The following is a 26,112-nucleotide window of genomic DNA, read 5'->3' on the forward strand; positions in this document are numbered from 1 at the left end:
CTCTAGGATTGGAAGTTGAAACATTACAAACATGAGAATCGACCTTAGCTAACAGATTAGCATTTTCATTTCTAAGGTTGTCAATAGTTTCATGGCAAGAACTTAGCTCACTAGAAAGTTTTTCACATTTTTCTACTTCTAGAGCGTAAGCATTTTTTATCTTAACATGTTTCTTATTTTCTTTAATAAGGAAGTCCTCTTGGGTGTCCAAGAGATCATCCTTCTCATGAATAGCACTAACCAATTCATTAAGTTTCTCTTTTTGTTGCATGTTGAGGTTGGCAAAAAGAGTGCGTAAGTTATCTTCCTCATCACTAGCATTTTCATCACTAGAAGACTCATATCTAGTGGAGGATTTAGATTTAACCTTCTTCTTTTTGCCGTCCTTTGCCATGAGGCACTTGTGGCCGACGTTGGGGAAGAGAAGGCCTTTGGTGACGGCGATGTTGGCGGCGTCCTCGTCGTCGGAGGAGTCGCTAGAGCTTTCGTCGGAGTCCCACTCCCGACAAACATGGGCATCGCCGCCCTTCTTCTTGTAGTACCTCTTCTTTTCTCTCCTCTTGCCCTTCTTGTCGTCGCCCCTGTCACTGTCACTAGATATTGGACATTTTGCAATAAAATGACCGGGCTTACCACATTTGTAGCACACTTTCTTGGAGCGGGGTTTGTAGTCCTTCCCCCTCCTTTGTTTGAGGATTTGACGGAAGCTCTTGATGATGAGCGCCATCTCCTCATTGTCGAGCTTGGAAGCGTCGATGGGTTGTCTACTCGATGTAGACTCCTCTTTCTTCTCCTCCGTCGCCTTGAATGCGACCGGTTGTGCTTCGGGTGTGGAGGAGGTGCCTTGCTCGATGATTTTCTTGGAGCCCTTAATCATTAGCTCAAAGCTCACAAATTTTCCTATAACTTCCTCGGGAGACATTAGCTTATATCTAGGATCACCTCGAATTAATTGAACTTGTGTAGGGTTAAGAAATACGAGGGATCTAAGAATAACCTTGACCATCTCATGGTCATCCCATTTTTTGCTCCCGAGGTTGCGCACTTGGTTCACCAAGGTCTTCAAGCGGTTGTACATAGCTTGTGGATCCTCCCCTTGGTGAAGCATGAAGCGACCGAGCTCCCCCTCGATCGTTTCCCACTTGGTGATATTTGTCACCTCGTCTCCTTCGTGCGCGGTCTTGAGTACGTCCCAAATTTCCTTCGCACTTTTTAACCCTTGCACCTTATTATACTCCTTTCGACTTAGAGAGGCGAGGAGTATAGTAGTGGCTTGGGAGTTAAAGTGGTGAATTTGGGCCGCCTCGTCCAAGTCGTAGTCTTCATCCCCTATGGATGGTACCTGTACACCAAACTCAACAACATTCCATATGCTTGTGTGGAGTGAGGTTAGATGATGCCTCATTTTGTCACTCCACATATTATAATCTTCACCGTCAAAAACCGGTGGTTTGCCTAATGGAACAGAGAGTAAAGGAGTACGCTTTGAAACATGGGGATAGCGTAGAGGAATCTTACTATACTTCTTGCGCTCTTGGCGCTTAGAAGTAACGGACGGTTCATCGGAGTCGGAGGTCGATGGTGATGAAGAGTCGGTCTCGTAGTATACCACTTTCCTCATCCTCTTGTGTTTGTCGCCTCTCCGATCCGACTTGTGGGAAGAGGATTTCCTCTCCTTCCCCTTCCCTTTGTTGGAGGAGCTTTTCTTCTCCTTCCTCTTGTTGCGGGACTCTTCCGATGAAGTTGACCCATCGCTTGTAGCGGGCTTGTCGCCGGTCTCCATCTCCCTCTTGGCGAGTTCTCCCGACATCACTTCGAGCGGTTAGGATCTAATGAAGCACCGGGCTCTGATACCAATTGATAGTCGCCTAGAGGGGGGGTGAATAGGGCGAAACTGAAATTCTCAAAAATAATCACAACTACAAGCTGGGTTAGCGTTAGAGATATAATCAAGTCCGCGAGAGAGGGTGCAAAACAAATCGCAAGTGAATAAAGAGTGTGACACACGGATTTGTTTTACTGAGGTTTGGTTCTCGCAAACCTACTCCCCGTTGAGGTGGTCACAAAGACCGGGTCTCTTTCAACCCTTTCCCTCTCTCAAACGGTCTCTCGGACCGAGTGAGCTTTCTCTTCTCAATCACTTGGAACACAAAGTTCCTACAAGGACCACCACAAGATTGGTGTCTCTTGCCTCAATTACAAGTGAGTTTGATTGCAAGAAAGAATCAAGAAAGAAGAAAGCAATCCAAGCGCAAGAGCTCGAAAGAACACAAGCAAATCTCTCTCACTAGTCACTAAAGCTTTGTGTGGAATTTGGGAGAGGATTTGATCTCTTGAGTGTGTCTAGAATTGAATGCCTAGCTCTTGTAAGTGGTTGGAAGTGTGAAAACTTGGATGCAATGAATGGTGGGTGGTTGGGGGTATTTATAGCCCCAACCACCAAACTAGCCGTTTGGTGGGGCTGACTGTCGTATGGTGCACCGGACAGTCCGGTGCACACCGGACATGTCCGGTGCGCCAGCCACGTCACCAAAGCCGTTGGGATTCGACCGTTGGAGCACTATCTTCTGGGCCCGCCTGGATGTCCGGTGGCGCACCGGACATGTACTGTAGAGTGTCCGGTGCGCCAGCATGGGCGTGCCTGACTTCTGCGCGCGCTGGCGCGCATTCAATGCGCTGCAGGTAGCCGTTGGCGCCGAAATATCTGTTGCTTCGTTGTCACACCGGACATGTCCGGTGAATTATAGCGGACTAGCCGTTGCGAATTCCCGAAGCTGGCGAGTTCCGGAGGCCGCTCTTCCTTGGAGCACCGGACATTGTCCGGTGTGCACCGGACAGTCCGGTGAATTATAGCGGAGCGCCTCTGGATTTTCCCAAAGGTGACGAGTTTGACTTGGAGTCCTCTGGTGCACCGGACACTGTCCGGTGGCACACCGGACAGTCCGGTGCGCCAGACCAGAGGTGCCTTCGGTTGTCCCTTTGCTCTTTTGTTGAACCCAATACTTGGTCTTTTTATTGGCTAAGTGTGAACCTTTGGCACCTGTATAACTTGTACACTAGAGCAAACTAGTTAGTCCAATTATTTGTGTTGGGCAATTCAACCACCAAAATCAATTAGGAAATAGGTGTGACCCTAATTCCCTTTCACATACCATACCAGACTCGTCCATTCCTGTGGACACAGACTATTCGAATAGGTTTTCAAACTCTGCGCAGAGGTGTACACTTTACCCACTAGTCCGGCTCTGCGATCTCATAGCTAGTGAGATCCGAATCCGAATCTCTTTCTTTCCTCGCACGTCCTAACCTTAACGGTTATACCGGAAGGAGTCAGGTCACCGCCATGTCCAAACCGGACAAAACATTCCCCCTCCTTATCCTCACGGTGCTCCCCAGCCTTCATAACCCTGGGGTTGGACCGTACGAGTTCAGATTGAGTGACTGCCCACACAGTCTCGAGTGGTTGTACTTATCATGAGTACAGGTAGTGAAAGATGACAAACCGGTCCTTATACGATGGGACAATCCTTCTGCTCACGCCTAAACCAGCTGAGCCATCACCTTAGGCCCTCCCCTAAACCAGGGAGTCCCTGATTATCCCACTCACAAGGAGATAAGGGTGAAAACCCTTCATCATACACATGTTGAAAAGCATTTTCTTTTGAAAACTCACACCTTTTCTCAAATCATTTGTAACAAATATATCAGGGATTGATTGCGGCAAGCGGCTTGGGTGTCCATAATAACTTGTCTCAAAATCATATCATGCATAAAATAACAGGCTGAGGGTTGTGGTTGAAAAATCATAGGTAATTTATGCATCAAAGGGATCCAGTGAGCTTGCCGTGCTTATTCGGCGAAGGGGGAAGGGGAGCTCGCGGAACTGGCTTCTGGCTCCACCGCCTGGCGTAGACTTGCAGATCTGGCCTCCACGAGACGGCACGAACGCTCCGATAACTATGCAACATGAACAAGCAAACATACAAACCAACAAGTATAGCAACAAATATTTAGTATAGTGGTCAAAATAGCGATACATGGATGGGTAGAGTCTTGAGTAGAATATGTGTCATGTGGTGTTGAGATACTACTAGTGGTGGAGCGGAGGTGCTTACCAGGAGGGTGGACTGGAGGCGAAGCGACACTATGCGTGTAGCCGGCAGAGTAGAGTAACTGAGTGGGTGGGGTGTTTGCCTTGGCTGAGGGTGTTGAGTGTGTGGGGAGAGGGAGAGGGTAGCTGGGTCTATTTATAGTTGGGTGTATGTGGTGTAGCACAGTGAAGTTCACTGTTGGTGAGAATAGTGACGAATGAATCGTCTGACTTAGTCTGAACAGGAGAGTTATAGGCAGAATATGGGACAAGAGTATTTTGGGAGTTTTCTGGAATATGGACCATGCTTAAGGGATGACATGGTTGGATAGGGAATAGTTTGATAAGAATTTAGAAACGAGAATTATTGGAATCTGAGTTTGGGAGCCTGGTTCGAAGGAATCTCAAAGTTAAGCGTGCTCAACTTGGAGAAACCTGGGATGGGTGACCAGATGGGAAGTTCCCTACTAGAAGGAAAATCACAGTCACCGGAGTTCGTATGACTGGAATATGGGTCTGGCTGGTCTTGGGTGGACTGGACAGCATGATGGATGAGTAGTTGAAATTTTGGGTGATCGGCTAATCGATGAATAGTAACAATGAATAGTAACGATGAATAGTGATGACGAAAAAGTTACCATAGATATCATCGTTGAGTAGTAACGATGATGAATAGTAACGATGGTGAATAGTGTCGGTGAATAGTAACGATGAATAGTAACGATGAATAATCGTATGAACGAACGATGAACGATGAATAGGAACTATGAACGAACGATGAACGATCGAATGATCGAACGAACGAACGATTGGAATTTCGGCAGCATAACGACAGGAAAAAGATTATTTGGATGAACGAACGGACGAACGATCGAATGATCGGACGAACGAACGATCGAAATTTCGGCTGCATAACGGCAGGACAAAGATTATCTAGGAGAACGATGAATAGGGACTATGAACGAACGATGAACGATGAATAGGAACTATGAACGAACGATGAACGATCGAATGATCGAACGAACGAACAATCGGAATTTCGGCAGCATAACGGTAGGAAAAAGATTATTTGGACGAACGAACGATCGAACGATCGGACGAACGAACCATGAACGATCGGACGAACGATCGAACGATCGGACGAACGAACGAACAAACTAAGAACAGGGGACGAACGATCGAACGATCCTTGTGCTAGTGTGTGCTTGTGTGGAACATGGAGTGGGTGTGTGTGGGGGGGAAGAGAGTTGCCATGAAATGGCTTGGGGTGGGATGAGAGGAGGCCCTTGCCCCTCTATTTATAGCCATGGTGGGGGGATTAGGGGGAGGGATGAGAGGATTAGTGGGAGGATGAGAGGATTAGTTGGAGATTAGCATGTATTTGTCTTGTATAAGTGAGATTAGCTTGTAGAGCTCACCGTATGACACTGGAGGCATACGCATACGTATGAGCATGAGAAAAGTTATGAAGAAATTATTTGTATGGACTTGAAAAATGATTCTGAAGGTATTTCTTAGGAAGAAAATACTTGGAGATATATCGGTGGAAAATATTTGGATAGTATTTCTAGAAAGAACTTGAAGGGGATCACTCGGGAAATATCTGGGCGGTATTTCTGGAAGAATTTGAGGGGGGTCACTGGAGAAATATCTGGGCAGTATTTCTGAAAAGAAATTGAGGGTGATCACTGGGGAAATATTTGTAGGATATTTTGAGGAGGATTTTTGGATAAAATATAGACCACTATAATTTATTTGTTGATATCAACTTGCAAATAAACATTTTGAAACGAAATTTGAAATTCATTTTGAATTTAGAGCGAGTTTGAGAAAATTCCAAGATTTGAATTTTTGGGATGCTACAGATTTCCCTTGACCTTTGTGGTCGGGTTGTGATGGATTAGGGTTGGAAAAGTCCTGGCCCTTTGTGGGCTCCTCAATGGGAAGTAGTACACCTTTGTGGTGTGGCCGAACCTCGGGATAAAATCTTGTGTCTTGTGCTCTTGCTTGGATCTGTGGTTGTGTTTTCTAGTTGGCAAGATAGGCATATAGAGTAGTTCTTCGTGTGGATCTCATGGTGGATTCACTATTGTATTTCTCACCATCCACACTTAGCTTATCCCTTGTGTTCCCCTTTTAAAGGAATCTCTCATTGTATTTCCACGTAGTTCGAAGCCTAGATTTACTCTAGTAGTTGGACGAGTTCAGAGTGGTTCAACTCACCTCTATAGCAGTTGAACCAACCTGCACCAGTTGAATAGTTGATTTGACATTATCTCAAAGTTTGTGGTGACAATTTTCAGGTTTAGCCTATTCACCCCCTCTAGGCTACTTTGAACTATTTTGATTCTCCATTTTAGACAGATATTTAGATATTGTATTGACTTTTACTTTTATCTGGTGTATCTGATCTTCTTGATTGCATTAATCCTAACAAACTTCATTTAGACGTCTTACATTTAGGTGCCAGGTTCATTTCACGATAAGGGTTATTTTTCAAGGTATGTTATTTTATTCTTATAGATTATATATATCTCTAGACAAAACGAACACCGAACATCATCCGACCGCATTAGTTTCGAAGCGGGGAAAACTAGGGGAGTGCCCCACAACATTCACCTCTGCAGAGCAATTCATATGAGGCCCCTGGCGATAGACTATCAACAATCAACAAGGGCGGCAATCTCGTTCACTCTGGAATCAGAGGCATACCTTTCCTCTTCCCGTCTTTCGCCGTAGAGAGCAAGGGAGTTATTCCGAATCTAGAAAAAGGAGATGATCAAGCATAAAGGTCGGTGTTCTGCCTTAATAATCTGAAATAAGGCGAAAGACAAGAAGAGATCGGCAGCATCGCGAGGAGTGGAGAATTGAAACGGAGACGGATAGGACGAAGCAGAAGCACCCACTTTCATCGCACTAGATCTAGTGTGGGCCTTTGGCAAAGCATCATAGTCGTCACCACCTCCGTCCTCGTCCTCCTCGGTGGCGCATTCCTGCCCCTTCCGGCGCATGTAAACCCCAACAGCATTGTCACGGGCCCCTTTGACCTCCCAACTCGCCACCACATCACCGTCCTCGATGGGCTGGGACCCATGTTCCGTGATTAGCACGGGGACGGACAGGATCGCCGCCATGGATCTCGGCAATGGGGCACACCGGGTGAAGATGCAAAGTTTGGTCAGATTGGAACGAAATTCGAGGGGCGGTTGTTTTTTTACGAAGGTGGTGCACGGGGCAGTTTCGGTAAGCTATATGCTCGGTTTGGTCGAACTAGACTTACTTGGTTGGCTAGGGCTTCATTTAGTTATTAGAAGACTAGAGCTCTTAATACATAAACTATATATATATATATATATATATATATATATATATATATATATATATATATATATATATATATATATATATATATATATATATATATATATATATATATATATATACCCACGAGAAAAAAACTCGTCAGGTTGAGAATCAAACCCACACCCTATCGGGTTTTTACCGGTGGGCACGCGGGAAAATTTTGCTTGTTGCCATCCCTATTCTCCAATACCACAGTATTATCTTGGGACTAGAAAAATATTGTATTACCAAACAACCCTTAATGGCTAATAATTAGCCTTTGCAATCTAAATAGGCTTTAAGAGCAATTTGGACATTGTGGCTACTGTTAGGAGATAATTGAGATTACACAAGTGTAACACCTAAATTCTCGTGCACTTCTAAATCCTCCTTTATTGAAAAAACATCTTCACGGAATATAATTGTCAGACACTTTCCTTTATTTGATAGATGCTTTTGTGATTTAGGGTTGTACTCAATGGTAACCAAAGCATGGAGCTTTTGAAATTGTTTAGCCCAAATCAAATAGATAGCAGAATCTAGGGTTGGATAAAATACTCGTGAGCTCCTCGACTCGTGGTCAGCTCGGCTCGACTCGACTCGGCTCGTTTCAATTTTATCACGAGCTGAGCTAACATCCCAGCTCGGTTCGTTAACGAGCCAGCTCGACACAAGCTCGAGCCAACTCGTTAGCTCGAATGAGCTAGCATTTATCTGTAGAACAAAGCCTATACTTGTATTTGATGAATTAATAAGTGATGAACTATGTTAATTTAGGGTTTAAATGATGTGATATATAAAATTATGATTATTGTTTGTCTTTTCTAGTGTTAAATTAGTATGAAATTAACTAGCAATTGATTATATTGTTGTATATATACATGTATACTATTTTTTGTTGTGGCTCGCGAGCTAAACGAGCCAGCTCAAGCTCGCAAACGAGCCGAGCCGAGCTAGTTCTTTGGCTCGGTTGTTTAACGAGTCAAGCCGAGCCAACTCGTTTCCTTAACGAGCCAGCTCGAGCTCGGTCGAGCCGAGCCGAGCAGGCTCGATATCCACCCCTAGCAGAATCGACCACTACTACATATATCTAAATATACATGAAGTAAGTAACCAAATCCAATATTTAGTGTAAGAGATAGGTTATGGAATAAAGGATTAATTGGCTATCCATGACTTGAATAAGGACACAATAAGTAAAGTAAACCCTTCCCATGAAATTGTGAGGGTAAATCTTTGCCCAAAAACTAGAGCTAACCTAAAAATTTTAAAAAAATACTTCTTGTGTCGCATGTGTTGTACCTTTGTTAGTAACTTATAGATACCAATTCAAATCAGGATACAGTAAAAAATCTTCTTTTCGACCCATGAGTAACACCTAAAATTCTAATTTGAAATTTAAATAAAAAGATCTCCTATGATTTATTTGAATTTGAGAACTTTTATATGGATTATACATTTAAAAGGATATTTTTTTTGAAAATAAATATTTTGTTTGTGCACTACATGTTGGAGCATTATTTTTGCCTGTGTGAATTCAAATTGCATCTCAAAATTTGAATTTACATTTAAACTCTTTTCTAGAAAATCCAAAAGGATTTTCCTCCTATTTTTATCTGGTTTCGCGGGTTGATTCCCTGACCTCGGCCCATCTCGTATCGGTTGCCCGCGCCGGCCCAGGATACGTCAATGGTGTAAATTATCGAGTTCGATCGAGACTATTTCTTATCTACGCGAGCACTATGTCCTAGCGAGAATAGCACACCCATAGCCCTCTTGCTGCCCTATATGTATTGACCACGATGTACCATCGGTTCATCCAAGCCACGGGCATGGACTCTCAATCACGTTGACTGACACGTAGAGCCCACTCATCGAAGTATCTCCTACCTAGAATCTCTGAACTCAGTCATCATGAGTAATGAGAGGTTTAATATGCGGACTCTTCATCTCCTTGGCATGTATTTGAAGTGATGTCCTCGTCAACAAGTGTGATGTTCAATATTTAGTAACCAACAATTAGTGTTTGATAAGGATTGCTAAAACTGAACCGTGGTGTAGTGGGCAGCTAGATATGGCTGGTGAGATCGATGGAGTGAGAGGTTGTGTATATAGGTTGTTAGGATTTGGAGCTAGCTGTTGAATGTGCCTCAGAGACCTTTTAATGGAGATGGACCTCTTACAGCTCCAACTCCTAATGTCATGTTTGGTTGTAAGGTATTAGACCTCCTACGTAAATTAGTTTTAGGAGGCATTCGTTTTGTTTGACCTCCTTCCTAAAACGATTTTAGGAGACGAAAAACTTCAAATGTCTCCATAAATGAAATGTTTGCCTCTATAAATGTATTTTGCAAGCCAGTCAACTATGACTGTCTTCATAAATAAAATGTCCGTCTCTAAGTATTTTAGAAGACAATTGAATTTTATGATGATTTTCGCTGATTTTTAGATAATGTATCGTGAAGTCATCATACTAGACTACTAGACAATGTAGATTGAGATAATAACATGAATGTTAAATGATACTATCTATTGTTTCCAAAATGATATGAATACCAAAAAACTTTTTGGCTACCTAAAGAAGAGCTAGATAGAGAAAATAAGTGGACTGGCTGAGGACGAGGCATTGGGGCAGAGCAGCTGCATCGACGCGTCGTTGTGGCGAGTCATCGAATTTGACGTGAGATGGCGTCGATGAGACGATGACAGATGGGAGGATCGAGTGCAGGAGGCGAGGTAGCGATAGATAACGGTGACGGCAAGCAACAACCGTTGTCGTGTTGCGACGGCGCGGTGTTGCCTGCGGACTAGGAGGGAAAGTATCATCGTTGCAGGATCTCGACGAGGTGACGAGCTGATGAGTGATGAGGAGGCAAGGTGGCGCTGCAGCGGGCGGGTTAGATCATCAACTTACTGGTCAGTTGATAACCGAAGAAGCGAGTGAGCCACGAGTGGGCTTGCGCTAGGGAAGAGAATCGAATGGCTCAGGTGGAGTGTGGACTAAGCAGTGAAGCATCGAGAGAAAAATACATTAAAACCTAGTTTTCATTAGATTTATCCACGCTTACTATACAAAAGTGTGTTTATTTCCTTGTGTACCTGTTGGGGACTTGTTCTCAAATGCTATGAGTTAAGAACAAGGCAACACAAAATGTTAATGATTAAGGACCTTCGTCCTTCGAAGCATTAACTCCCTTAGGATATAATGATCTTCAGACGAAGGTTGTGAAGGACGTACCTTCATTATCTCAGTATATAACAATGAAAGTAGAAGCATATGAAACATGAAAAATAACATGAATAGTCATATGACATCCTTATGATATTTTTATTATATCATCATGAATAAACATGGACAATATGAAATTACATTTATACCTTCGGCTTGACAGAAGATGAAAATCCAGGTGTAACGTACGAGCGCATACCAGTCAGCGTGAACAGCACGGTGTTACTGTTCATCTATTTATAGGCATAAGACGCGGCCTGTGTTGAATTACATCCATGCCCTTTATGTTTACTATTGACTTAGGGACAATCTATCGAGGACTAGGTAGCCTTTTCCTCTTTAAGTCGGTTTCATTTTCCGTCGCTAAGCCGAAGCTTCTCTACGCGCAGCTTCGGAACCGGTTCAACCTTCTCCCAGACCATGCTTTTCATATCGTGTACAGCTTCATTCCGAGGCCGAAGGTCCCTGTGAATGTATTATACATGGAAAACATGTTAGTTGTGTTTTTGAGGACCTTCGGAAGCCGAAGGCCCCCAACAGTAGCCCCTCGCAGTATTAATTTGTTATAGCAATAAATTCAGACTACGACGTGAACGAAGGCCTTAAGCCGAAGGTCCGAAAGAACACTTTCCCTTCGCTAGAATAGCGAAAGTCAATGACAAACGGGACCCACCAAGTTGCAAAGCGCTAGGCGTATAAATAGGAACACACAACGACATCATTTGATGCGACATTTCTGCTGTTTGCGTTATTTTCTCAATTTTTTAACCCTTGCTTATCAGCTCTTGCTTGGTTTTTGAGCTTCGGTTTAAAGACGTGTTTGCTCCAAATCTAAGGAGAAGAAGATGAGTGAGGAGGAGAAGATGACTGAAGAGGAGAAGCTGTATGAAGAGAAGAAAGTTGTGGGTCCTTTTATTGCTGGGTTTTATGAGTCTATGGCAAAAACGAACACAGAGAAAATTACTAAGGAGATAATGGAGGGTTTGTCTGAAGATTCTGATGACAGTGATAGTTATGATGTGGAAAGTGGAGATGAAGATTCTGAGGACCGGCCCTAGCGGCCAAGCCATACCATCTTCGGGAAATCGACCATCAAACAAAGTCATATTGACGCCATGAGAGGGAGATATTTTCGTGACATGTCTATTGTTAGAGTTGGAGGAGACAACACTGCCCCTGTGCCTGAGGAAAATGAAGTTGTTATTTACCGAAGCTTCTTGAAGGCAGACCTTCGGTTTCTGTTGAGCAAATTTGTGGTTGAAGTGTTAAAGATATTCCAAATCTTTCTTCATCGGATTACCCTCGAAGCTATAATTAGGATGGGGATGTATGTTTGGGCTGTAAGGAGCCAGGGGCTGGAGCCGAGCGCGAAGTGCTTCTGCAATATGCACGAGCTATTATACGAGACGAAGGCTACCGGCAAAGAACAATACCACAACAACTTCGGTTGTTATGGGTTTATTGCCCGCTCTAATGCAAGCTACCCGGTGCCAACATACCGGAAAAGATGGTCCAGGGCCTGGATGGAGGAATGGTTTTATGTTAAAAATGATTTGATTGAAAGAAAGGATATCAAGGAAATCATCCAACGCCCCATCTGGTCTTGCTTTGGCCTCCGAAGGCCAAAGGTAGCTATTGAAGGTGACGTCGAAGCATGCTAGAGGGCCTTTAGCAATGTTTGTGCCTTCATTGGCACAAGAGATATAGTCGAAGAGCACATAGCCTATAGGGTGTGGTCACTTGTGGAGCGCTGGGATATGCCGAAGGAGACTACTGCCGAATCCAGTGAAGGTGGCCTAGTGCGATTAAAATATACCTTTAGATTTAGAGAAGTTTGACGAACCAAATGATGACTGGTTGAAATGCATTGAAGCTACCGGCGACGAGCTACTTGGGACATATTCCAAGGCCGAAGATGATGCGGGTCTGCAGCCTTCGGGGGGCGGGGGAAGAAAAGATTGAACATGGTGTTTGATGCAATTGCCTTCGTATACCCTGACTATCACTACCCACTGCGAAGGCAAGGAAAGAAGAGAAAAACTGCCGCTTTGGCCACCACTGTTGTGCCGAAGGGCAAGAAAATAAAGGTTCTGACCCACCGGCCGCGATATATTGAACCGGCCATAGTGCCTGAATTTGGCAAAGGGACTTCTTCAACTGTCGAAGCAAAACAAGTTGCTCCCGTCGTGCAGAGCGCTGAAGAATCGATTGTAGTGCCTACAGTCGGGCCAGCCGAAGCCAAGGATGATACGGCTGAAGAGCCAAAAGTGGAAAAAACAGTGAAAATGCCAGAAATTCTGAGCCCACCAACAGAGGCAGAATTGCCGAAAGTGCAAAAAGCTCCTGCCGCAACTCCCAAGAGAAGGAGGATGGCTAGCGTGCTAGACACTGTCATGGAGACCACAAAAGCCTTGACCCCTGCTCCTATCAAGAAAGTTGCCGAGGCTGTCAAAGTCCAGGCCGAAGCCGAAGCTGGGCCTTCAGTGGCCATTGAGACGAAGCCTGCCGCGCCTGAGGATAAAACCGAGCAACAGACTTCGGATACCGGCAAAGCAGCAGGGCAGATCGTAATAGAAAAAGTTGAAGCTCCTGCTCCCGAAGCTCCGTCTGAAGATATTAATTACATTATTCGACATGCTTCGGGAAAGAGAATATCCAAAGAAGAAGTCTTGGAAGCCAAACATTACGCCCGGAAACTGAAATATCCAGAGGGGGCCTTGGTGTTTAATGGCACAGACGAAGACGATTTCCTGTACTGTCTCCCGGATAACAAAGAAATATCCGTTTGCCGGGAGATAGCCAAAAGTATGGGATTTCCGAAACTTGAGGAAGGCCTTTTGGCCATGTCGAAGGATCATCTTGCTGACAGCCTTGCATACAACAGTATAAAGGTACAGAAGCTGTTAACTTTAAAGTTGGAAATGAAGTATTTCATTGTCATGCTTAATTCTTTCTTTTCCTTGCAGGGCCTAATTCTTAGTAATGCCTTGTGGGCACAAAAGAACGTCGAAGACGAAAGTTGCACAATAGCTCTCATCAACCTTCGCTCAGAGGTAATTGAGCTGAGACATGAAGGTTTGGAGAAAGACAAGATTTTGATTTCATTGGTGAGTAAAATGAAAGAAGATGAAGCTAAATACAATGCTCAGGTCGAAGCCCAAAAAGGCAAGGTCGAAGAACTTCGAAAAAAACTCACCGAGGCTAATGAAAACTATGCAGTTGCAAAAGCTAGCAAAGAGATCAGTGAATGGACACAAGCTAGGCTAGAGAAAAATATTGAAGAGCTCCGCGAATCCAAGGAAAGATGCTTCGATAAATCCTTGGATTGCGTGAAAAATTTGAAAAACAGCTTTGCAAAGGTAGGTGCCTACTCCTCTGAGAACTTCATTCGAGGCGACTCCGAAGGTGTCATTGAGTGGATAAGCGGGGAAGTCAAAGCTTTTGAGGAAAATTTGAATAACTGCGGCGATATTTGTGCTTTCTCCGACACCCAGGGAGTCGCAGCTATTCTGGAGAAGGCTGGATGCGAACACGTGAAAGCTGTAGCTCAAGCCGAAGCCGCCTTCTCCTTAAACGATACGAAGGACCCTTCAGCCGAAGCAACTTTAATGGGCAGAAAGTTTTACTCTGATGTCTGGGTAAACGGTGGCCGAGAATTAGCCCACGAAATTATAAAAAAGAATGAAAAAGACACCCATGACGCCCGAGAAGAAGCTAGGCGAACTGAAGAGGCTGTTGAGCGCGAAAGGTGCATAGGTATTGTTTTTTGAATTTTAACTTCGGTACTTGCTTTATGTCTTCGAACTAATAGTTTATCTATCACAGCTGAGCTATCACCGTAGCCGGAGCCGTATAATCCCCTGGCTGATCCGGAGATGAAAGAAGCACTGGACATTATGAGCCTTGCAAATTTTATTATCGACGAAGTTGTCGACAAATTATTAATCGAAGCTGCAGAAAAGATCCTTAGAGAAGAGTAGACTTTGATGTAATAATACTTTGTAACCTTATTGTAAAAATACTTTGTGACATTTGGTGTATGAAACAATTGATGAGACATGTAAATTAATGTAATATATTTCTTTATGATGCGTGAAATTTACACACATACCGTTTTTGAGCCTTCGGCGAAAAAACACCTTCCCTTCTTTTCATGCTTCGTAAAGAAAGAGATCCCTTCTATAACAAGTCTAATAAAATTGTATTTCCCGAAGCATACTTCGTGCCTCAGCAAATTTTCATTTTGACGAAGCATTTGCCGAAGGTTTGCTTCATATTCAATTTTTGTACCGTTAATGCAATATGATGTATGATGTAATGTTATGCGAAATGATGTGATGATATGATGCGAAATGATGTGGATGCCGAAGACACACACCCACGCGTATACTGGAATACACAATACTCCGCATCCCCTTAGGAACATCTTTTGAGTCTTTAAGCTCTGCATCCCCTTAGGAACGACTTTTGAGCTTCTTCATCTTCTATTTCGGTGGCATTTAAGCTCTGCATTCCCGTAGGAACGACTTTTGAGCTTCTTCACCTTATATTTCGGTGGTATTTGGCTCTGCATCCCCTTAGGAACGACTTTTGAGTAGAAAACTTACGCTGCGCTCCCTTAGGAACGACTTTTGAAGCTTCAGATTGTAATTTTTGGCTCTGCATCCCCTTAGGAACGACTTTTGAGCAGAAAGCTTACGCTGCGCTCCCTTAGGAACGACTTTTGAAGCTTCAGATTGTGATTTTTGGCTCTACATTCCCATAGGAACGACTTTTGAGCTTCAAAATTTACTTTCATTTCCTTAGAGACGTCTTTCGAGCTTCGTAAATCCATGAGGAAGATATATTTCACTTTGTTGTAGGCACAACTATTACAAGAAATTTGAAATTAAGTTTTTCATTACTTGTTTCTCACACAGAAAATAAAATGACATGAAAGATAAAAGTACATCAATAGTAGGATATTCCTCAGTATATATGCTTTGACTCTGGTACAATGTTGTTGACTGTACGAGCTTCAGACTCCTCTCTGAAGTCGCGCTGCTGTTGGGCATGCTGGTGCCTTCTGGCTGTTGGCTTCGGGTATGAGTAGGTGGCAAAGGTGGTGGCAGTGGGAGATGAGGCCAGGACGCTTGTGAATGACTTGCCGAAGCAACAGAAGCTGCAGGTTGATTGCCCACATATTCTGGTATGTAGGGAGAGTAGCACGAAGCAGTATGTAAAACTTGCTTCGGCTGATTCTGCCACGCTTCTGCTTCGGCAATCTCTTTTTGCTTTTGAATGGTGACCTGGCATGTTCTTGTGGTGTGGCCCTTGTCTTCACCACAGAATAAGCAGTAGAGTTTCCTGGGTTGATCCCATATCTTCCTTCGAAGCCCCTGCCGCCTCTGCCCCTTGGGGCTAGTGGCCTGAAGGAGCTCTGCTGCTGCCCTAAAGACTGTGAGCTGTGTTGTGGTCTCTGAAACTGGCTTCCTCTGTCGTCACTCTGACTGGAGCTATGAATTGATCTGACATGCCTAGGGTGGATTCTTCCTCCGAAGCCCTTAGTCATCTTAGAAAACCTATAAGCTTCTTCCCTTCTTTGGCGAAAATCATTATCGGCTCAGATGTACTCATCCATCTTCTGAAGCAACTTCTCCAGGGTCTGAGGGGGTTTCCTGATGAAGTATTGGGTCGTAGGTCCTGGCCGAAGCCCTTTGATCATGGCCTCAATGACGATTTCATTGGGCACTGTTGGCGCTTGTGCCCTCATACGCAAGAACCTTCGGACATACGCCTGGAGGTATTCTTCGTGGTCTTGCGTGCACTGGAACAAAGCTTGAGCAGTAACCGGCTTCGTCTGAAACCCTTGGAAACTGGTGATCAGCATGTCCTTCAGCTTCTGCCATGATGTGATTGTTCCTGGCCGAAGAGAGGAGTACCAGGTTTGCGCAACATTCTTGACTGCCATGACGAAAGATTTTGCCATGACTGCGGTATTGCCCCCATATGAAGATATGGTTGCTTCGTAGCTCATCAGAAACTGCTTCGGATCTGAGTGCCCATCATACATGGGGAGCTGGGGTGGCTTGTATGATGGGGGCCATGGGGTAGCCTGCAGTTCTGCTGACAGAGGAGAAGCATCATCAAAAGCAAAATTTCCATGATGGAAATCATCATAGCACTCATCATCATCGTAGGAATTGTCCTGACGAAGCTCTCTGCATTGAGGTCGTCGGTCCTGGTCATATTGAGTGAGATGACGCATTTTCTTAGCAGCTTCGTCGATCTTCTTCTGTAAATCGGAGAGGCGAAGCATCTTCTCCTTCTTCCTCTGGACCTGTTGATGGATGGCTTCGAGGTCCCTTATTTCTTGGTCCAGCTCCTCCTCCTGAGGCATTGGACTTGTAGCCTTCCTTTTTTGAGTTCTGGCTTCACGCAGTGTTTCCTGGTTGACGTCCAGTGGCTGCAGTGCAGCCCCTAGCCCTCAAGCTTCCTTCGGCGGCATGACGAAGGTCACAGTTTGCCGAAGGTGGTCGAATGAGTTCACCGGAGGTGGGCGCCAATGTTGGGGACTTGTTCTCAAATGCTATGAGTTAAGAACAAGACAACACAAAATGTTAATGATTAAGGACCTTCGTCCTTCGAAGCATTATCTCCCTTAGGATATAATGATCTTCAGACAAAGGTTGTGAAGGACGTACCTTCATCATCTCAGTATATAATAATGAAAGTAGAAGCATATGAAACATGAAAAATAACATGAATAGTCATATGACATTCTTATGATATTTTTATTATATCATCATGAATAAACATGGACAATATGAAATTACATTTATACCTTCGGCTTGACAGAAGGTGAAAATCCAGGTGTAACGTACGAGCGAATACCAGTCAGCGTGTTACTGTTCATCTATTTATAGGCACATGACGTAGCCTGTGTTGAATTACATCCATGCCTTTTATGTTTACTATTGACTTAGGGACAATCTATCGAGGACTAGATAGTCTTTTTCCTCTTTAAGTCAGTTTCATTTTCCGCCGCTAAGCTGAAGCTTCTCTACGCGCAGCTTCGGAACCGGTTCAACCTTCTCCCAGACCATGCTTTTTATATCGTGTACAGCTTCATTCCGAGGCCGAAGGTCCCTGTGAATGTATTATACTTGGAAAACATGTTAGTTTAGGACCTTCGGAAGACGAAGGCCCCCAACAGTACCTAAACCTAGGTATAAGGGGTTAAAAAATTGAGGTGGGGCCATGGCCCACCTTGCCCACCCCTTGGATCCATCCCTGGCAGTAGATCTATCGAATCCAGATTTCTACCTAGGATCCTTTTGTTAGGGCTTCTCGCTAGTGGCTTCCGTTGTGGCTTCACGTCTTTTTTTAAACCGTACCAAACATGATTATAACATATCGGTTCTACTGAAAGATATTATATCTGGTGCTCAAACAGGTACCGTGCTCATATACACATATTAAATCTGAGACATCCATCGTACATCCAACTACAACCATCAGTTTTACGAAAAAAACTCCTCCCAACTCTCTCCTCAGACAATGATTTTTTTTGCAGCAAGCCCCCTAGGCGTAAAACTCCACTATCTCCTGCCAGGAGTCTGCCCGACGACTGCTACACACGACACTCAACCTTCCCTTTTCGCCAAGAGTACAGACCACTTCCAAGTTTTTCATATATTGTTTTGACAGGTCTGAGCTCATTATTAGTTCTTGCTCCTGAATGGAGGTAGTAGTCTATATGCAAGACAACTGTGTTGCTTTGGTATTGAATTGAACTTAACTTTTAGTGAACTGAACTGAATTTCTAGTAAATTGAAACAAACTAAATTTTCAGTTAACTAAATTTTTCTGGACTGAATTTTCAATAAACAGAATTGAACTGTATTTTTCAGAAATGGTCAGAAAATATTTCAGTGAACAGAATTGAATTGTAATTTCAGTTAAGTGAACTGTATCTGTATGTTCAGAACATGAACTATATTTTTAGTTAACTGAGCTGTATTTTCGGAACATGAACTATATTTACAGTAAAAACTGAACTGTATTTCCAAGCATTAGAACGTAAGCACCAAAACTATAGCATAATCCACAAACTTAAAGATTCGTTACAAACTTAAAGGGAAAACACACAAAAGCATTATCTATTCTGATGGTGACTGTTGATTGGAAGTTTTCGACTTTCTTGGCTTCGACAAGAGGTACACATCTATCAAAAATATGTTGGAATCCATGACTCATGAATTTCATACCTATTAGCCATACACTCATTATTCTCGAGACCATACTTAGTTATGAAAGCATTCCAACACATCTCAAATTCTTCTCCGGTCTCTCTGAACCCCACACACAAGCATTCAACATGGGCAAAAAATCCTTGTCATTACATTTTGCATGCCCAACTTTTTCAGGAATTTTTTCCAATATATGCCACATGCAGTACATCTATACTGTATCAGAAAAATAGAGATAATTGCTGATGGTCACGCTTCGTGCACCCAATGTTGTTGGACCCACCATCATTGACTGGTAGAATTCTATATGCCTCGTAGGTACCCACGCTCGCCTTGTGGCAAGTAAACATGTATTCTTCTCTCTCTAGCTGACTGAACAATTTGATCGGAGAAGATGAGTTTTATCAGGCGAGATAAGTGTATGATTATGCTGCTCAACCATTGAAAAGATATAATACTTATTATCTACACCAAGCTTACCATATATATATATATGTGTTGGGGATATGATCCCCGGTCCCTTGGGTCCATCGGTCAGCGAGTGCCACACCCGGTTTTAGAAGGCAAACCGAATACGAACTATGTACGTGTCAGGATCAACAATTCACGTACACAACAGTTACATAACTGGACATCATCACACAGTGCTCAAATAATGACAATAAAGAGGGTATAATAGTCGATTACATCATGATGTCCGAGACATCCACATAGTCTTTAACAATAATCAAAGTGCGGGAAAGAAACGTAGATACACACGGCCTACACAGGCAGCTGACTGGGGGTTTACCGCTAACCCATGCCTAGAACTCATCGTACTCTTGGAACTCCTGGAAGTCCTCCTCCACGGCTTCATCTTCACCTGAGCAGTGGTAGCAACGCGGACAACCTGGGGGGTTGGTGTGTAAAGCAAGGGTGAGTACACATCAACATACTCAGCAAAATGTCCCGTTTGGCTGTAGTGGACTAGCTTTATGTGGAGTTAAGTCAAACAGTTGTTTTTAGTTGGTCGGTTATTATTTACTAGTAGAAAAGCCAGGTTTTAGCATTAACCCAAGCTATTAACCCGATGTACCCTTTTCAAACGGAAAGAATACCACTTACCAGTACCATAGTCATAACCAAAACCATCATCCTCGTCACCACCTGTAAACCATACATCTCTGATCAAGTATCTATAATCAATGGAGCTCCCTTGGCCGCTCATAACCGCGAGCACGGCTGATATATCAATTTCATAACACTCTGCAGAGGTTGCACACTTTACCCACAAGCCGTGATTCCCTTTTGCTTCGGGTCCATCAAACCCTTAAACACTACCAAGGTGAATAGGCAGGGTCTCACTACGTAGCCTTTACAAAGATTCTCTGGGGTTGTAGCCGCCCGTTAGGTTTCCTAAATGCACCGCACTCCTCCCCAAGGGGCGAACCAACCTTGGCAGAGCAAGCCGCATACACCGAGCCCCATTAACGGCACGACGGCGAAGCGAACTACACCCCAGTTCCTCTAATTACTCAGCTAAGGGCGTCCCACTCCACCCTCATGGTTGCACTGTTTTCTCGGGCGGTCATCCAACGAACAGGTCCTTACGGAGAGGCACTCGAGAAACAGCTCGAGTCCCCTTTAGGGCCACAAGTACCATCATCATAATCAAAAGGGAAAACAACGTATCATAGATAATCTCATCATGTTCATTGATTAATGTGAAGCACTAGCATAACGCTAAACCGTAATAACCCAACCAGAATAGGTAAATAAGGACAAGATAGACAAAAGCTAGTCAATCCTTAGGTATAAACTGTGTAAATGCGGGGAATGAATTATAAGAATGAGTAGGACATAGATGGGTCAAGGGACACTTGCCTTCACCAACCAGCTGCTCCTCAGGGTCTTCACCTGCAATTCCTTCGGACTCCGCCAACTGACTGTTATCTATACGAGTTTCAAACATACATTCCACAAGTTTTAATACAGAAGAACAGTACACCAAACAATAGAATGCAATAAATAAACAGACGTTCGATGCAGGGTTCACACCTACGACTAAGCGAGAAAGAGAAAGTAACGGTCGAGGCTACGGTCGAGAAGCGATCACGTTACACGATTATAAATTAAAATACTCGTCTAAACAGAATGATATTAATTTAGCCATCGCGTTTAACATAGGGTAAAGTCATGTTCCATGTTTAATCATTATAAGCAGATAAAGGTAAATTAAAAGGATTGTCGCGCGACAAGACGCGACACAACACTTCAATTGAATTAAGAAATAAACGACTCGTCGCGCGACGGGGCACGCAACGAGACACTTGCATTAATTATAAAGAGACGTTAAGCGTCGCGCGACGAAACGCACGACGGCATACGTCAACTGAACTGAATTTAAAACGAAACGTCGCGCGATGAAGCGCGAGACATAGCTCATTAATAAAGATGAATTTAAAATGAATCATCGCGCGACGCAGCATGTCGACTAAACTAAAATTAAAAATGGATTAAACTGAAAGTCGAACACCGCGCAACTATAGTCGCGCGCGCGAACACGCTGCGCGCGCCGGGGGCACGTGAGGCCACGCCGGGCCACGAGGGCGCGGGGTCGCGGGGCGCGCAGGCGTGCGGGGTGCGAGGCCGCCGGGGTGCCGAGGCCGCGCCGCGGGGGGGGGGGGGGGGGCAGGGGGCCGCGTCGCGGGAGGGGCAAGGGTCGCACCGCCGGGAGGGCAGGGGCCGCGCAGGGGGAGGGCGCCGAGACCGCGCCGCGCGGGAGCAGGGGTGTGCCGCGGGGGTAGCCGGGGCCGCGCCACCGGGGGAGGGCAGGGGCGTTCCGCGGGGGGAGCAGGGGGCCGCGCCTTGGGAGGGGCAGGGGCCACCGCGGGGGAGCAGGGGGCCGCGCCACCGGGGGAGCAGGGGGCCACGCCACCGGGGGGAGCAGGGGCCGCCACTAGGGGGCAGGGGTCGCGCCGCCGGGGGGAGCAGGGGGCCGCCGTGGGGGAGGGCAGGGGGGCGCGCCACCGGGGAGCAGGGGGTGCGCCACGGGGGAGGGCAGGGGCCGCGCCGCCGGGGGCTGAGGCCGCGCAAGGTGCACGCGCAGGGGGAAACAGGGGGTGCGCATGGAAGAAGAAAGGGGAGGGGTGTAAGACCCCAGGTGTTTATATTCCGCTCGACAACGAGTATGGATTTAAGCACGTAATATCAGTGGGTAAACGGACGCTAAATTTTAATCATCTTCACCTATCGCGATTTTAATATCGCGTCGGTTTCGTCTGTCGCGAGTGCGACATCATTTTTATTTTTATCTATCCGGGCTCTTCCAAAATTTTCGTATTGTTCGGACCATAGTCGTTCCGAAAATCGGTGCATTCGGTGGTTATTTAAAATACATCGCTCGCGCGAATACGAATTTGGAGCCTCGATCGACTCTTGAGATTTTTATCCCGGGCAAATTAATTGGAACTCGTCGACTAAGGTTTTTGGCGCAAATAATTCTGTTCCCACTCGTCAACCGAGAAAATCGCGTCTGAGAATTTATAATTAAGATTTGATTCTCCACGTAAATTATCTGTTGTCGTGGAATCGGGTGTCGACTGTGGATGAAATTATTTTATTCCAAATCAAATAGGTTACAGTCTGAAGTACTGTTGTTAACACCGTTCGGATTTGTTCCGACGACGTCTCGCCCCGATCCAAAACTTTGGATATAAATAACGGATGCAAATTCATCTAATTCCGAAGTACTCGCTAAATAAAATCATGTCCCATTTATTTCTATCAATCTCATTTGACTCGACTCATTTTTCGCTAAAATCTGGAGTTAGAAATATCTACGAATTTTATAATAATAATAAAAAAAAAACAAACTACCAGCTGTCTTCCTCCTTATCCTCGCCGCCCCCTACCCCTGATAATCTCTACCGCCGCCCTCTCCTTCAGATTTTTCTGCCGCCACCGTGGGGATCGAGTTTATCCTGCGCGGTGTGCTCATCTCCATCGTCTCCCATCGCTATCCCTCTCCTTGGATATTTCTCGCGATGCTTATCTCCTCCCCGCGCGCAGCTTTTTCCAGCTCAGTTCCTTGCCGCGCCGCCGCCAAGTTCCCTGCCCGCTCCTCCTTCAGCTCCCAGCCGTCGAAGCTCTCTGCGCGCAGGGGCTTCCCAGCCATGGCAGCGCCCGCCTCCCTGCTCCCAACGTCGTGCCCAGCTGCCTCTCTCTCTCCCTCAGCGCGCCTCCCCTGCATCGCGCGCTCCCTGCTCCAAGCTTGCCGTCAAAGCTCCCCTGTCGCGCCCTTGGCTCGGCTCTGCGCGCCGCGCGCTGCTTTCCGAGCTCGCCCAAATCAGACAGTGCCTTCTCTGCTCCTCCCCGTCTCCTTCCTCTACCTCCAGCTGCTTTCCCATGGCCGGCGTATGGCTTCGCGGTCGCCCAATCTCCCTACTCGGTTCCTGCCGGTGCTCAGCTCCTGTTTGACCCGCTGCGCGGTTCTTCCCCACGACATCGTTTTCCCTGCGTTCGCTCGGCCCTGAAGTTCCCTGGCGCTCGCCCAGCTCAGATTTCGTTGCGCACTCCTTAGTTCGACACCTGATGCTTCTCCATGGATGGCCGATGCTGCTCCATCGGTTCGCGCTCGTCGCGCACATGGCCGGAGCTCTTCCCTGCGTCGTGTGCGTTCCGTCATCCTTGCTGTGACTTCGCGTCGTGAAGTTTCCCTGCACGCGTCGAGCTCCCGCGCCGAATCCAGCCCCATGTTGATGCGTCTCTATTCCAACTTGTCAGCCACGGCCTCGCCTTGGTCTATGCTGCAGCCCACCGTCAAAATCGTCGGAGTCGCTCAACTCGCCAATCGCATCTTGGCCGGTCGTCGATTTCTTTTTCGCCATAGTACAACACCGTTGTTGTTAGATCCGGTCTCCAACCCGCCATGGCGCTTGCCGGACTTTGCCGGTGAAGTTTGTCGTCGTCCTCTGGTCCCAGCCCGACCCATCCGTGCACTCGCTCCTCATCCATCGAGCTTCGCGCGTGCTCTTGTTTGTGGTCGAGCTGCTGAACTCGTCCTTCCTTGTTCCTGACTTCATCGTCGCCAGAGTCCTCACTGGATTTGTGTCCTCGTCAGCTAGCTCCAAGCCCGATCTCGTCGTCGTTCTGTACGTCATCAAGAAATCCCAAGAATCAGGTGAAGACGAAGCTAGCCGGGTGATATTCACCAAGTGCTCGACAAAAGCTCGAACAAGTCGTCGATCACCATCCTCATCTACGTCAAGCCCCAAGCCGTGAAGACACTCTTATGCTGGCCACGCGTCACCAGCTCGATAAAAAGGAATCCCATGGGTATCTGGTCAAGAATAGAAACTGTGTGCCTCGCTCATCAGACGTGTGTGATCAATGACGTCAACCGGAAACCGTCATCGTGCTTCCGACTATCGCGTCGAATTAGTCAGGGTAAGCAAATTTGTTATTCGTGCTAGTGGATTGATGAATGGTTTGACTAGGTATAATATTTATTAGATTGTCTGAGTCGCTTTGGTAATTTGATCGATGTCGTAGGATGAAAGAGGTCGCAATAGGTCCTAGTGCTTGCGGGATTGCAGGTGTTAAAAATGTGATGTTTTATTAATATATATGTGATACACAGGTTAACCGGGAAATTAGTAGCGAGAAGAATTAAATCGGTGCTTTGTATCTGATGCGTGGTCGAAGTAACGTTACGGAAAGTAGGTCTTGTGTTTGTGTTTCTAGTGTCTAGTCAAAGTATAGCATATGGCGGGTTTCGTCTAAATTGTATGGAGTCGATGCCCTGCTGTGATATCCATGATGCTTAATGCTTGGTTTTAAGTGTTTCATCCTTTTTAGTGTAGATTATCTATCTTATACTCTTTAAACTCGTGCTCATACATGTGCATCGTGTATCTCATGAGGTACGATAAATAATCGTGTGGTGCGGAAGACGAGCCAAGTCGACCCCAAGCGCGGGCTAATCCGCAGGATGATGCTGATGGACAAACCGGAAGATGGATAATCTAAACGAGTGCTAAGTCAAAGGATACTCGCCAATACGTCGTCTAACAACACTAACCTACTGTTATTCAGGCAAGCCCCGGTGCATTTGCCACCTCCTTGATGTTTTAAAAATCTTTATCACCTTGTTTGATGCATTAGGTGATAGGAGTTGTGTGCTAAACCGTTGATGCATTTCCTTCCTTGAACAATTGATTACCCTTCCTTGATACCCTTTTTGAAAAGAATTTTATGATGCTTAGCCTTGCTTTAGCAAAAAAAAATGTTTTGTTTTAAAACAAAGGTGATGCTTCAGTGGGTGGGAAGTTTTCGAAAATAAAACTTGATGGTGGATCCATCACAGCCGTGATGGGTTCAACATCGGAAAAGATGTACCTCTGCCAGGTACCAGACTTTGGGTTGAAAATAATAAAGCTGAGACCGGGCGGTTGACTTGCACGAGAAGGGAGTCTCGGTGTAGTGTCTCCGTCTGAGTCGATTAAGGACCTTTTCGATGTAGGCCTGCTCACCGTGGACCCTTTAACTGGTCACATGCCTCATCATGGGTAAGCTTTGCCTCGGGCATACTAATACCAGAATAAGATAACACGCAATGGGAGTGGAGAGATGGCGAGAGTAGCGTGTACCCTCCGTGGCAAGAGGCTGGACGGTGGTGTATCTGTGCTCTCGGTTGGCGTGAACCTGATCTGGTCTTAAGAACCTCGGTGGCGAGTTGACATATGCAAGGGTTTAAGTGCTACATATGTCGTGTGATTGGAGATCCTCAGCTGAGTATAATCGATTCGGATCGCTGTAACTTCGTGGACATGAAGACTTGGTCACTGACTTACACGTAGCATTCCAGTGAACTTAAAGGGTTGATAAAAGACGGCTAGTGCAGGTCAAGTGATTGAACTAGGGTAGAAAGAACTCTAGATGCAGGTAATTTTACTTAACCTGACAAGTAAAAATGGATTTTTAAGGATCCACTCATAGTAAGCTTTTCTACAAAATAGAGTCTTTGATTCTTGATAAGCCATACCTTGAATCACTCTAGCTAGCATACCCTTGAGAGTCTTTTCTTTAGTCGGGTAAGTCTTGCTGAGTAATTCCGTACTCAGGGTTTTATTCCCTGTTGTTTTTTAGGTTATAGTTTTGTGCTGCTGATGATGGTTTTAAGTGCCGGTGGGCTTGGCCTTCTTATAAGCTTAAGTAACTCTTCTATACTTCTTATTGAG

General features: G+C 45.3%; 1 protein-coding gene across 1 annotated transcript; it reads left to right on the top strand.

Moving 5' to 3' along the window:
- The first annotated feature begins 22,972 nt into the window (after positions 1–22,972).
- On the top strand, positions 22,973–24,515 carry LOC100274070 (uncharacterized). The gene has a single exon (NM_001148449.1). The coding sequence runs from the start codon at positions 23,479–23,481 to the stop codon at positions 23,947–23,949; it is 471 nt and encodes a 156-aa protein (NP_001141921.1). The 5' UTR covers positions 22,973–23,478; the 3' UTR covers positions 23,950–24,515.
- Positions 24,516–26,112: the final 1,597 nt, after the last annotated feature.

Source organism: Zea mays, chromosome 7 (assembly GCF_902167145.1).
Source record: "Zea mays cultivar B73 chromosome 7, Zm-B73-REFERENCE-NAM-5.0, whole genome shotgun sequence".
Classification (NCBI taxonomy): Eukaryota; Viridiplantae; Streptophyta; class Magnoliopsida; order Poales; family Poaceae; genus Zea; species Zea mays.

Bases quoted from the DNA above. Each gene is read 5' to 3' on its own strand.
- LOC100274070 (NM_001148449.1), top strand. From the start codon at position 23,479: ATGGCCGATGCTGCTCCATCGGTTCGCGCTCGTCGCGCACATGGCCGG.